Source organism: Cetorhinus maximus, chromosome 8 (assembly GCF_964194155.1).
Source record: "Cetorhinus maximus chromosome 8, sCetMax3.hap1.1, whole genome shotgun sequence".
Classification (NCBI taxonomy): Eukaryota; Metazoa; Chordata; class Chondrichthyes; order Lamniformes; family Cetorhinidae; genus Cetorhinus; species Cetorhinus maximus.
The window spans coordinates 143,070,472-143,085,087 of NC_135886.1; the positions used below are offsets into that span (position 1 = coordinate 143,070,472).

The window sequence follows — 14,616 nt, forward strand, 5'->3', positions numbered from 1 at the left end:
TTTATTCACATAAAAACTTTACATGCCAGAATTGATTTCGATGTGTCGTTGGACTAAATGCGGAAAGATGTCGCTGATGCATTAATGTAAAACGGGTTATTGACACCTTGAAATGAAAGTCAGCCCAGGGTCCCCTCTGAACTCCCCGACTCTGCTGCAACCTGTTAATATAACTGACTGTAGCGGGCGGGCACTAACCCATCCATTAAAGTTCCAACATTTTTTTTTAATGAGCTACGGAGTCAGTTACCCCACTGTTTAAATAACACAGAGCTCCAAATCTGATGGATGTTCCTTCAATGATGACTATTCCAACACAAAGACACAGAACAAAGCGGCGATATCTGTTAACGTAAAACCCTTAAAATATAACCTTAACCAGCCAGCTACACGCACGCATATAAACCCAGGAATACAGACACATATATAGAAAATATATGGAAATACACACACACAGACACAGACACCGATACAGACACAGACACACAGAGAGATACTCTCTCAGACACACACACACACACAGACACCGATACAGACACAGACACACAGAGAATACTCTCTCAGACACAGACTCACACACACAGACACCGATACAGACACAGACACACAGAGAGATACTCTCTCAGACACACACACACACAGACACCGATACAGACACAGACACACAGAGAGATACTCTCTCAGACACACAGACACACACAGACACCGATACAGACACAGACACACAGAGAGATACTCTCTCAGACACACACACACATACAGACACACACACACACACTCACAGACACACATTCTCAGACGAACACACACTTCCACACAGACACACAGACGGGTTTTTGTCGTCTCCGGCTAATTAGCGGCTGTTTGGTCCCAGAATCAGTCTTTCTCCCTATCTGTGCCGGAACGAGACTCTCCCCAGGGTGCCCAGTCTCTCTCTCTCTCTAGACTCCCCTCCAGCTTCCATCCTGCTCCATCTGTGCAGTTTCTCTCTCCCTCTTGCCTCTGCTTCACTCCCTCTGTCCCTGTGCAGCACCAGCTCCTAGTCTTTCACCCCCCACCCCCTCCCTCCCTCCCTCCCTCCCCATTGCAGGGGAACTGAGCCAGGGCGAAGCGTGTGTGGGGGGTGTTCATACAGAGTGAGGTTTAGGCTTTCAGGAGCAGACGCCCCCTTTACACCGTCATCACCCAAACAAAGGGCGGAAATAAGGTAAGAAATAATAGATGGGGAGGGGGGGATAAAAAACAATCTCTTAAAATGGCGAGTTGGGTATAAAATATAGCGTCTGTGTGTGTGTGTGTGTGTGTGTGAGAAAATGCTGAATGTTAATCGGAGGCAATTGGCTATGGGATGCTTTGTGAACTATGTAGATTTTGCTGCGCGTGTTATATAGAAGTGGGAATTGGCAGGAGTGGGGAAAATGTGGAATAAGATTCAGTTTGTGCTGGGCTCCCCCACTCTGCCCTGGGGGCAATGAGGAGCTGTACAGGGTGTGACGAGGGGACTGAACGTCAGAGGGGAGGGAGGGGGGGATGTATATTTTTTTTGGTGGGGGTGGGGGGGAGGAGGGATGGAGAGGGATGTGTGATTCACATCACGGTTATTGCTCTGCTCTCTCCGACAGGTTTTCCCAGCAGCAGCAGCAGCATCGTAAACCCCAGGTAGACAGGGAGAGACCCCCAGCAGCGGCGGAATAGAGAGAGAGACAGGGAGAGACTCGCTGTGCCTGTGCGGATCGCTGGACACTCTCCACTCACTCGCCCCGACCGCCTTGGATTCTTTTTACCCTGCCTCAATCCCCTGTTTCCAAAGCCCGTTTAGGAATCACGCATCCAAACTGGGATCTATGAGCGGAAAAGTGACCAAACCAAAGGAAGAAAAGGATGTCGGCAAAGGTAAGCGAGAGCTGCAGCCCAGAGCGGAATGGATGGTGCTGGGATCGTGCTGTGCCCCTCGGGGTAGGGTCGGAGGCGGCGTTGGCTGGGTGATGGGATGACCCCAGGAGAGAGGAGGGAGGGGGGGGGTGGGATCTGCAACCACAATATTTAATATTCCCCTTAAGGGAGACCCCTCACCCCTCACCCTCTCTCCTCAGCCCTTCCCCTGTTCCGAGATGCTCCCAATGGGTCTCTCACTCAGCGACTCGATACCTGCTTTTGTTCACCATCCTGATGCTAATGATTGCTATGGTGACGGGGTTTATTGAGAGAGAGGGAGAGAGAGGGAGAGAGCTCCTGGGATGACCCGGAGAGCAAACAAAAGGTGTTTGGGTCCCGGATCCCCCCAGTTAGATGATTGGGGTCAGTGCCGCAGGTACCAGGGCGTTGGGGCTGCACCTGAGAATTTAATGCCCGAGCAATGTTTCTAAAAAGGGTCCTCATTACAGCGAAAACACTTTCCCTTCAAGTTTTCCACCTTACTCGGTCCGTGAATAACCTGAAAACCCAGGTTATTTTACTTCTGAAACTAGCTCCCTGACAAGAGACTGTGATACACTCTCTCCCTGGCCACAGGGTTGTGTTGGAGTCAACAGAACCACCTCTGCCTCCAGGTTGTTAATCACACCTGGAGAGTCAAGTGGGGGGGCTCTTTACACTATAACATCTGCATCAAGCCACTGTTACACTCGGTGTAAATCTGGATTCAAGTTGTAATCTGACTCCAGAGGTGGAAATTTGTGAGTGAGGGTCTTACAGGAGTTTGGTTAAACACTGGGCATAATGTACCTGCGTGCGCCTGGTTTACAAAGTGCTGAGGATGGAGCAGGTGTGTCCCATCCATTGAACCCTTCATGCTGCCTTTTAAACTCACCTGCCATTTCCTGTACAGTTGGGATTCCTCCTTTGCAACTGTCTGGGAATGTTAGAGCCTGGGAGATCAACTCTCTCCCTGTGCCTGCCTCATCACTTGCAGTAATTCCCTGAGAAACTGTGTGGAGTCCCAAACAGGCAGAATCCAGACGGGGTTACAGATCCATAGCACAGCTGACGGGCATCTGCAGCATAAATGCAGCCAGGAGCGCAGTTTACCCACCAGGGATGGTGAGACCAGGCTTGCAGGCTTCATATCCAGCGTTCCCTGGAGTTTCACTGAGGTGACAGTGACCTGCTGCACTGACAGCAGTTTGTATATGAACTTAACGTGTGGTCTGTATTTATAAAATGCGATTGCAGAATAGAACAAAGTGGAATTGAAACTATACCAATTGTCTCCCAGTGACCCATTTGCCCAGTTGAAGCCAGTTTGATCCGCCCGAAACTGGCATTGATATTTCCCCACAGGGCACAGCTGGACTGAATAAAAGCTGGGATGAATGATCAGAATTGCGGAGACTTACAAACAAATATAAAGGCACACTGGTTAATGTTGTATAAAATAAACTGTTGCAACGCTTAGAACAAACTTCATTGGTAAAACTGGTAAAGCTGTGGGCGATGGTAGCTCATAAAAGCTTGGTGGGGTAATGGGTCTGTTAGAAAAGTGGCGAGAGGAATTTGTGTGTGTTTAAGCATTTGTACTTTGCTTGCGATCATACCTAAGCCCATGTTGAGTGCATACCACATACAGTAACAAAAAAAGGCAATCTGATGCAACAACCTTCAGCTATTGTTATGGACAGTTGATCCTTCAGAAGGAATTTTCTAGAAGCAGACAGTGTGAATGTTCAACACCAATACTTGTGCATCACAAGATTCACACACACCATGGTCTGCAATACAGGTTTCTGACTGAAGGAATTGTGCTCTTTTTGTTTATTTACATTCATTATTAAACTTTGAAGCAGTAACAGAGTACAGCACATAAATGTTCATGTCAGCTCTGTTTATTTCCCTTTCATTCACAGATTTTCCACTCTCCAATGATCAATAAAACAAATTGTGTGCATGTCTTAGACATAGTCAGTGAAGCTATCCTCAGTAACAATGTCCCTGACTGGCAGTGTAAACTCAACCATAAATACGCATTGTCCCAATTTATTATATGTATTATTTATTTGTGTTATTTCTTTAGTTCTATTGCAACCATCATCTGCTCCAACCAAGTGCATCTTAGATAGCATAGACTATTTATAGAGAGTTAAGAGGTTTTCCCAGCCATTCCACAATATTTAAGACAGTTTGATTGGACTCTTGCTTTTTCTGTGTCTCTCTTTCCTTTCTCTTTGTCTTCATCCCTTCTTCCAAACTCTTCCACCTTTCTGTCCTTGTACTCTCTTTTCTCCCTCTTCTAGTTATCCTCTCTCTCTCTGTCACATAAATATTAATTGTATGTTAACTGACTTGAGAAAATTCAGCACATTTTGGTTGATATACTATGGTCCCTGATCCCTAGGGCTAGAGAGAACAGCAGTGTGTGAGGTGGAACAAAAACAAAAACTACTGGAAAAACTCAGCAGGCCTGACAGTATCTGTGGAGAGGAAGACAGAGCTAACGTATGAAGAGTCATACGGACTTGAAACATTAACTCTGTCTTCCTCTCCACAGATACTGTCAGGCCTGCTGAGTCTCTACGGCAATTTTTGTTTTTGTTTCAGATTTCCAGCATCTGCAGTATTTTGCTTTTATCTTAGTGTGTGAGGTGGAATTTGATTCAGAGTCCAGCTCCCCTGAGACTCTGTTCTATTGGGATGTGACCATTAACGTTCTGTGGGGTATTTGGGGGAAGGGTATGGGTGAGTCTTCTCTGGCCATGCAGATATTGAGGGAGCGTGCTGGGGAGAAATCCCTGGGAGATTCCTCCCTTGGAAGGGCTCAGTGGAACATGGAACAGTTGAGGCCCGGTGGGAGTCCCATTACAGCTCTCAAACATTCACTAGATCTGGGTAGGATTGACTACCTCTCTTAAGTATAGTAGGTCCAGCTGACAAATTTGAAAAAATGATACTTTTTCAGCCTATATGATTTTCTGGAGAATTGTGCTCTGCCTGGTTCCTCCTGCTCTCCGTAACCCCTTCCAGCCCTATGGCCGTCCGAGATCCCTGCACTCCTCTGATTCTGGCTTCTTTGCATCTCCGATTTCAATTATGCCACTATTGCTGGCCATGCCAACAGTTCCTTAAACTCTGGAATTCCCTCCAAAAAACTCTCTGCCTATCTACATGTCTTCCTGTATTTACGACATTTCCTAAAACCTATCTCTTTGACCAAGGTTTGATCATCTGAGCTAATTTATATCGTCATAGGTCTTGGTGCTAAATTGGTTTGATTACAGAATTGTGAAGCACCTTGGTGCATTTTTCTAGGTTAAAGGTCTTGTATAAATGCAAGTTGCTGCTGTAAATGTTTTAATTGATTTTAATCTTAATGTTATCACATCCATTTCACTTCAGTGATCTTCTGAAATTATGGAGAGATGTTTCAGCTTCCTAAAATCACCCTTGTTTGATTTTGTTTGAATTATTGAAGCTGAAATTGTAGAATTATGAAATTGTACAGGAGGAGACCTCTTGACCCATTGTAACTATGTCAGCTCCTGGAAAGAGCTCTTCAATTAGTCCCACTCCATTACTCTCTCCATTGCCCTGCCTTTGCAAGTGCTTATCCAAATCCACTGCCCCTTCAGACAGTGCATTCTAGATCATAACAATCCAGGTCGTAGTTTCTTAAGGAATAGAAACAATCTTTGTGCAACTAGCAAAGTGAAAATGCTGGGAGCACTCAGCAGGTCAGGCAGCAGCTGTGGAGGCAACAAACAGGTTAACATTTCAGGTGTAGACCTACGTCCAACTTGTTAACTTACCTGTTCTCTTCACAGATACTGAGAGTCCTTGCACACTTCTACTGAGCTCCTATATTGTTATGGTGACCACTCGCATCCCCAGTCCCGTAGACAGGAATTTAATGGAGCGAGTTCCACTCATGCCCTAAAACATAGTGACTGGCATGCTTCAAGAGATTGTAAAATCCCATTTCTGTAACTACTACACAACCTAGCTGGAAGTATAATTGTGGATTACAACAGTGGCCACACTTCAAAAGTACGATGCTCGTGAAGGGTGCTTTATAAAGGCAAGTCCTTTTTACATAAGAAAGAAAGTGCAGAGGGGGTAGGATTACAGGAAGGCGTTGAGCATGTAATAAGAGGCTGGGCAAAGGCTATGTCAGCTCTGAAGCAATGGGAGAGATAAATAGAGCGGAAGGGGGTAAAGGAGCTTTGGGGTGCCAAGTTTTGAAGATGCAGAGAAGGCGAACTTTCGGGTAGGTGATTGGGATTGTGATGAAAGGAGGGATCAGAGTGAGGCCTGAAGCAGACCGTGTATGGGAATATTTGTTTTAATTTATGCTTGGGCTGTGGGCATCGCACGCAATGCTGGCATTTATTGCTCATGCCCTAGTTGCCCTGAGAAGACAGTGGACCTCCTTATTGAACTTCTTCAGTCCATGTGTTTTGATATAATTATGGCTACTTAAGAGGGCGGTTATGAAATTCTAGGCTGAGTAAAGACAGCATGTTTTTACAGCAATTCGACAGCTTCTTAATTCACTAATATCAGCCTTTTACTTCCAGATTTTCATGTCATGGTGGGATTTGAACTCAATGTTTTATTGGATTATTAATTCAGGTGCTTGGGTTACCAGCCCAGTAAAGTAACAACTACAATTGTACAAATCCTAGTTAGACCACACCTGGAACACTGTGAACAGTTCTGCGTATAACACCTTGAGAAGGGTATACTGATCTTGGAGGGAGTGCAGCGTAGATTTATCAGAATGATACCTGTATTTCAAGGATTAAATTATATAGAGAGATGACCTAAACTGGGGTTGTATTCTCTGGAATTTAGCTGGATTTGATTGCAGTTTTCAAGATATTAAGGGGAATGGATAGGGTGGGTAGAAACTATTTCCATTGGTTCGGGAGCCTAGGACTAAGGGGCATGGTCAAAAAATCAGAGCCAGGTCATTCAGGAGTGAAATTAGGAAGCACTTCTACACAATAAAGGTGGTAGAACGTTGGAACTCTCTTCCGCAAATGGCAATTTATGCTCGATTAATTATTAATATTAAACTGAAATTGGTAGATTTTTGTTATACAAAGTTATTACGGGAAATGGGGCAAATGTGGGTAACAGGAGTTAGGTCGCATATCAGTCATGATCTCATTAAATGGCAGAACAGGCTCGAGGGGCTGAATAGCCTCCTCTTGTTCCTATGTTCCTAAATTGCTGGAAATATGCAGCAGAAATGTGAGCGTCAGTAGATAAAGGACGGGTTAATGGGTTAGGGTTAGACTGTTTGTCAGAACTGCAAATTAATACTGTTCTCTGGAGCAGTCAGGAACCAGCTGTTCTTTTATGGTTAAACATTCATAATAGTGCAGATAGAAAGCAATTGTTAGCCTAGCAGCACCTTGTGAAGACTACCTGTTGTCTGAAAGCTATATATTACATGTAGTGATTGCTGCCATTAGCATTGTGTTTGACACATCTGCAATTGATATTATACTGGAGGGAAGGCTCAAAGAATGTTGAAGCAGTGCTGGTTCATTGTGAAAAAACCCAACCTGTTCAACTGCTGAAAATACCTATATTGTTATATTTGCTCTGCATGCTCTGATTAACGATTGCCATGTTTAATATGTTAAAATCCTGAAAGATCACATCAGTGTTATCATTGGAATGCTTATTCAAATATCATGTCTGAAAGTAAAAATAAAAGAGTCTAGACAACCATAAAACACTATCCTGAGAATAGATGGGTTCACGTTAACTTCTGCTGTTAGTGTAAAACGGGGACTATCTGGCCCCTCGAGATACACTATGGGGAAAATCAGGAGAGGTTAATCGAAATAACAGGTGCCCGATGCAATGTCACCTGGTTTTCATTAACATCAAAAGTTTAGAATAGTCCCAGTTTAGCCAATTCACTCTCGTACCAGTCATGGCTTCAGTGGGTAGCATTCTTACCTTTTGAGTTAGAGGTTTACAGGTTCAAGCCCCACTCCAGAGATATGAGCACAAAATCCAGGCCGACACTCCAGTGCTGGTACTGAGGACGTGCTACACTGTTGATAGTGCCGTCTTTCAGATGGATTGTTAAACCATAGTCCCATCTGCCATCTTAGGTGGATGTAAAAGATCCCCTGGCATTACTTTGAAGAAGAGCAGGGGCAGTTCCCCCAAGTGTCCAGGCCAATATTTATGCCTCATTATTGAGAAATATTGCAGATTATCCGTTCATGATCACACTGTTGTTTGTGGGAGCTTGCTGTGTGCAAATTGGCTGCTGCATTTCCTCCATTACAACAGCGACTACACTTCAAAAACACTTCTTTGGCTGCAAAGTGTTTTGGGATCTCCTGAGTTCCATTAGCTTTACTGAAACCCTCAAAAGGTTAAATTACCTGACAATTACTTTCAGTTAGTTACTATGTATAAAAAGTTTATTTCAGCCATTAAGTGTTTTGATCCGGAAATCTTGAGTTCATTATGAATTTACTATATCTGGGCAAGATTGTAAAATGCACCTGCAATCACTTATTCTTAACTATTCAATTCAGTCATTAGCAATTGTCATTTGTTGCAAACTCATTACAGAAAGTCTACAGTAACATTTTAGGTCAAATATGGTTGTAGCTTCAGTGTGTCTGTGCTTTGAAATGAACATACGGAAATTAAGAACAGGGAAAAGACCAACTGGCCCATCGAGTCTGTCCCATTCAGTTACGTTGCAACTAGTTATCATGATTCCCAACATCCCCTAACTCCATAATCTCTCTCTCTCTCTCGAGAGGCAAAAGTAACCCACGGGACAACCCTAGGGCAATTCAGGAAGAAAATGAGTCTGGGGAAATTCCTTTCCAACCCCTTAAAGCAAGAGGTGGAATTTTATGCCGATGGGATTTTACGGTCCTGCCAAAGTTAACGGACCTTTGAATGGCTCGCCTCATTCTACAGCCCTTCCCCTGTGCGACGGGGCCGTACAATTCCACCCAATTAATGTGAGTCCCAGGACTCATATATTGTGACCACGAGACACATCCTCCAATATGTCACCTACCTTTTTGGATGCTGTCATATTCAATAATAGCCCATGAAGTTGTCCAGCTATTTAGCAAACTACACAGAGAGTTGGCAATCCATCCACAAACTGGCAACTTATTCCAATGGCTCAAGATGCTCTGTGCAAAGAAAAACCTTCTGGCATCTGACCTAGTTCTTTACCTACATAAATTATACACGTGTCCTCTTGTTCTCTCTGACCTAATTCAAATAATCCATCCACATGGACACAGCCTGACCTCTTTACTGTTTAATTCAGTGGCTCAGTTGGTAGGATTCTTGTTTCTGAGTTCTGAAGGTTGTGGGTTCAAGTCCTGCTCCAGAGATTTGAGCAAAAAAATTCTCTGTGTTTTGACGTGTCTTTTTTCAGCAATTCTCAAGTTTTGTGCTGCCAAACAACTATTAGAGATATACTTCCTGACCCAGAGAGTAGTGAGAATGTAAAACTCCCTGCCACATGGAGTGGTTTCAGTGAATAATAAAGATGCATTTAAGGGGAATCTGGATAAACACATAAGTGAGAAATGATTAGGAGGATATAGTGATGAAGAAGGGTGGGGAGTGGGGAGGGGGGCAGAGTCTGTGCAGCATGTACACAAGCACGGACCTGTCAGGCTGAATGGCCAGTTTTTGTGCTGTAGATTCTATGTAATCTCCTGGAAGAGGAACAAAAAATAGCCAACAAAATACAGATGAGGAACATAGAACAGATTTATACCAATCATTTCAAGACTAATCCTTAGGCCGGGATTTTCCGTGCCCGTTGGCGTAAGGCGTCTTCGGCGGCGTGAGTGGACAATATGGCAAGAAAGTCAAAAATCGGCTTCACAACGTCATGAAACCAGTTTACGATCGTCCGCTCAGCCCGTCGATGGCGGGACACATTCCCCGCCATCAGACGTCAGGAACCTCATTGTAATACATCAGCATATCATCGTAAGGCCAGCCCGCTGGACACATACCCGCCCCACCCTCCGCTCAGATCGTCTGCTCACCCGCTGACGTGTTTCACGACAGCATACATAAGGCGTGCACTTGGTGGGCTGCACTTTGCTTGGGACTTGCCTCGGGCAGCACTCGCAGCCATCAGTGCCAGGCTTCACAGACAGCACCACATCACTGTTAGGGGGGCTCATGGGGAAGGGGGGTATCCAGGGTGGTGTGTGTAGGGGCACAAGTGGATCTGTGCAAGTGCTTCAAGGGGGGTGAGGTTTGAGGAGGCAGCCTCCGGAGGAGATGAGGCCAGATGGAGATGTGAGGGTGAGTGTGAGAGAGTGAGTGGTGATGTCCCTTGAGCTGTCAGTGAGTGAGATGCCAGTGAATGTGTGATGGGTTTGAGTGTGTGAGGTTAGAGTGATAAGATAATTTCCTTACTCTGGCTGCATGGATGAGATCATCCTCTATCTGCATTGGATGGCCAGCCTCTTCTGTGCAGCATTGGCACTGACCACCACTGCCATCGCCTACCAAGCCGGAGTGGTAATGTTGCTGCCCCTCCTGCAGCCATAGCAGGGGTAGAGGACATCACAGCGGGCCTCCACGGTGTCCAAAATGCTCTCGAGGGCTGGAGTATTCCTGCCTTTCAGGGCCATGTCTTCTTTGCTGCAGCCCTGGGCTGGAGGCACTGAGCGTGGCTGTACTTCAAATGTGGTGTCTGGCCTGATGAAACAGTGAGGTAATGGGATGGCGGACGAATCGGAGCCCGCCCACCATCGAAATGGTGTGTATCCTGGGAATGCATAATTAATGCTGTGGGTTTGGGACGATACGGTGTGAAAAGCCGCCATTGTGGCTGGCGCATAAAGCGTCATTTTTCCGGCACTTAGTGCAATTCTGGGACGATTCCGCCCATAATATCGGGGATTTGCCTGAATATGGTGGCAATTGTACATCAACATCAGCACAGACTAGTGGGGCCGATAGGGCTGTTTGTGTGTTGTGTATCCTAGGTGAAGACCCCATTAAAGGTAAATGAGATAATGATCAGGTGTTCTGTTTTAGTGATGTTGGTTGACAGACAGCTATTGGCCAGGAACCTGAGGAGAACTCCTCTGGTTGAGATGGTGACAACGGGATCTTTTATGTCGATCCAACAGGGTGGATGGGATCTTGGTTTAATGTCACATCTGAATGATGCAGGTCAAGTGAAAGTGAGAGTTAGTAAACAACAAAGTCTACCCGGCTGAAAACCAAGAATTATTATGACATTTTACAGATAGAATGAGGCATAAAACGATGAAAACATTTCAGTGCTGGAACAGAACTGAAGCAAACATATACTTTGAGCACTTAAGTGCTTCTCCATGAAAAGTACCTTTCTTTCTACAGTGACCTATAATTTCTACCCGGCATTAGTTCGAGGCAAACAGCAACCTGTACCAATACCCACTGTTAGAATGGGAACGTTAGCAGTGTTCTCCATTTTTGATTCCCCCTTTGTATATCTCAGCTTATTTTGGTATAAATAGAACTGTAACGGCACTATTCACAATGCGGAGCAGAAGATTGAGGCCGTGGAAGGAAGATGAGAAAAACTTGCATTGATAAAGATCGGAACTGAATTTTGAGGTAAAAACCTTATCCGAGATCTTCATCAGCAACAGACTCGATTTCTTCAACATTCTTCTTGTAGGCGTTTTATCCACCACTCTCCCTAAAACTCCCAACTTGTCCAAAGTCAAATTGTCTGCACCATTTTGTTTACTAACCCCCATTCACTCTGACCTGTGCTTTTCAGATAGGATTGAGGCTCTCTCTGACTGTCCCCTCAGGTGGTCATCATAAATCCCGTGGCATTACTTTGAAGAAGAATAGGGGAGTTCTCTTCAATGTTCTGGCCAATATTTATCCCTGGGTTGACATTGTGAAAAAAGATTATCTGGTCATTGTCTCATTGCTGTTTGTGGGATCTTGCTGTGTTTCCTACATTACAACAGTGACTAAATTTCAAATGTGTGTTATTGGCTGTCAAACGCTTTGTGACATCCTGAGGCTGTGAAAACTGTTACGTTTTTCCTTATTTTTAGGTGCTTCCAGGCTCTTTTCTAAAGGAAATCCAATATAATGATTCATTAGAAATGAATTGTCTAAATGGTTATCTCATTCACTAATAATGGTACCTTTATAGGGAATATACAATACTGAAACAGGCCCAGCTGGTACAACCAGTGTTTACACTTCACACATTTATCTTCACTTTTCATCGACCTCATCTCAGCCTTTCAGCATGTCTTTCTATCCCTTTTTCTCTCATGTACTCCTCAATTTTCCCATTGAAAGCACCTAAGCTATCTGCCTCACACATTTGCGGCGGCAGTACATTCCACATACCAACCACTCTCTGATAAAGAAATGTCTTCTCATTTCCTTATTGGGTTTATTGGTAACTATCTTGTATTTATACCCCTGAGGTTTGGATTCTGCCATAAGTCCTCACATGTATCCCGCCCAACCCATTTTAACGGCCTCTATCAGGGCTCTCTTCCCTTTTCTAAGAAAGAAAGCCCCAACCTGCTCAATCCTTCCTGATAGCTGCAACTCTCAGTTCTGGTACTCTCCTTGAAAATCTATTACATACTTGTCCCAGTGCTTGCATAACAGCAGTGACTGCACTCCACAAGTAATCTTATTTTATGAGAAGTGCTTTGGGATGGCCTGCGAAAGATCTGCTTTTTCTCCACGTCATTGCAAAGCTTTTCCAAATTGAGCCCAGTCCTCGATGCGTGGGTTTCAGTTGGGAGGAACGTGCCTGAAAGAATTGAGTTTATCCAGCAAGCCTCAGGAACATCTCAAAGCATCTCAGAAATATCGAAAACTGGAAAAGGAAAGTATTACTTGGCTATGGGAAAGAGCAGGGGAACGGGGGATAACTCTCAAAGAGTCAGCAGGATGGGCCAAAGGGCCTCCTCCTTGCCCTGCATGAATTTCTGAGATCAAAGTCACGTACAACACATCACAATACTGGCAACCTGAAATAAAACCAGAAAACGCGGGGAATACTCTGCGGCTGTAGTGAGAGGGAAAGAGAGTTAACATTTCAGCTCCATGTCCTCTCATCAAAACTCTTGTTGGCTGAACTTTAGAAGTTACAAAACTTTAATTGCTGTATTTTCTGTTGTCCCATTCATCATTTAGGATGATTATTCCTCCCCCACCATCCCCCATTTTACTGACCTAGTTCTACAATAACCCACCATTCACATAGCAAATAATTTGGTTAGAGCAGCAATTGCAATCTAATTGCATAGAGGCTGAAAATATTTCTTAATATAAGCAGGACAAACTGAGGCGGTTGACACACAAGATTGATAACCATTGATAAAGGGCACCTGTGCTGATCCGTGTTACTCACATTACAGTGATTCTCTGAGAGGCCGTTATTCAGCCAAGTAATAATTCTTTATCTATTCCAGTGTCACTAAAAGTGAACTTAAGATCACTTTTGTGTTTGAAGAACCATCAAACCTCATAGCCAGCTCTTGATAATAGACCTTGCTGCACAGGGCTTTCATGAGACACCTGCAATAGTGACCTGAAGTTAGCATTGAGAAAACCTGAGTTATTGACACACCTTGCTCAGTTTGCTATGGTTGAAACACCAGTTTAACCCAGGCTGACATTTCACCACAGTGCCGAAGGAGTGCTGCATTGTCAGAGGTGCCACGTTTCCATGAGATGTTCAGGGGATATTACCTCTGCTTGTTGACATTTCATGGCAATGTGTGAAGATGAACAGGAAGATGTCCCATTTTTCATGCCATATTTAAGCTGTTAATCAATCACCCTTTGTGGAATGCTTCGGGGGTGGGGGTGGGAATATATCCACAAAAATACTGCGGACTGCGATCGGCTACACCATCATTCCCCTCACCCTACTCTTCCTGCCTCTGACTGGCCAGTTAGCTCAGAGCAAGAGCTGGCCAATTCCACCAATCTCTGCAGTGAGATGAATTTGTTTCCTGCAGCCCACTGTCTATTGAAGTGAAGCATGTTGCTGAATACCCCTCCCTCCCCCTAAGCCCGCAGTACTGGTTATGGGGGGTGCCTTTCAGCTGCTTCTGCTCATTTCAAATGGAAGCTGAAAGTTCTGAGAGTCCCAGTCTTCCCAATGCTGATTTACAGAAAGTAACCTTCAGAAGACCACGGCCATTGTTCAGTTCCCTTGGGCATTGACTCCCATCTCCCTCCTTAGCCCCAGTCCTGGGCTGAAACAGTTTTGCAATCTATCCGGCCCTGAGCTGAGCTTTAAACCCCATATTCTTTACAAACTGAGCCTGCCTATTTGCATTCTCTGCAGAATCTCCACCACTGACGGGTCAAAATCCTGGAACTCCCTCCCTAACAGCACTGTGGGTGTACCTACACCACAGGGACTGCAGCGGCTCAAGAAGGCAGCTCACCACCACCTTCTCAGGGGCAACTAGGGATGGGCAATAAATGCTGGCCTAGCCAGCGAAGCCCACATCCCGTAAATGAATAATTAAAAAAAAACACCCAGTTTTTGTAATTTATCCTCTCAGTTCATGACCCTTGTCATCCATGCCTTTTGCCACCTGCAGATTTCACTAGGCCAATACTTCCCTTGTTCGTCTCCCATCCTGCATTAAAAGCAGCCTG

At 44.8% G+C, this 14,616-nt stretch overlaps 1 protein-coding gene across 3 annotated transcripts in view; it reads left to right on the forward strand.

The window, feature by feature from the left end:
- The first annotated feature begins 1,088 nt into the window (after window positions 1-1,088).
- Window positions 1,089-14,616, forward strand: part of fgf13a (fibroblast growth factor 13a) — a 629,879-nt gene continuing 616,351 nt past the window's right edge. Inside the window, exons 1-2 of one of the 3 annotated variants that reach the window (XM_078547711.1) lie at window positions 1,089-1,207; window positions 1,623-1,893. In XM_078547711.1, the coding sequence (XP_078403837.1) occupies window positions 1,845-1,893 (49 nt within the window). In that variant the 5' untranslated portion in view covers window positions 1,089-1,207; window positions 1,623-1,844. Of the gene's footprint in view, window positions 1,208-1,559; window positions 1,894-14,616 lie in introns of those variants that run through there. The other 2 variants (XM_078547709.1, XM_078547713.1) reach the window with 2 other exon arrangements.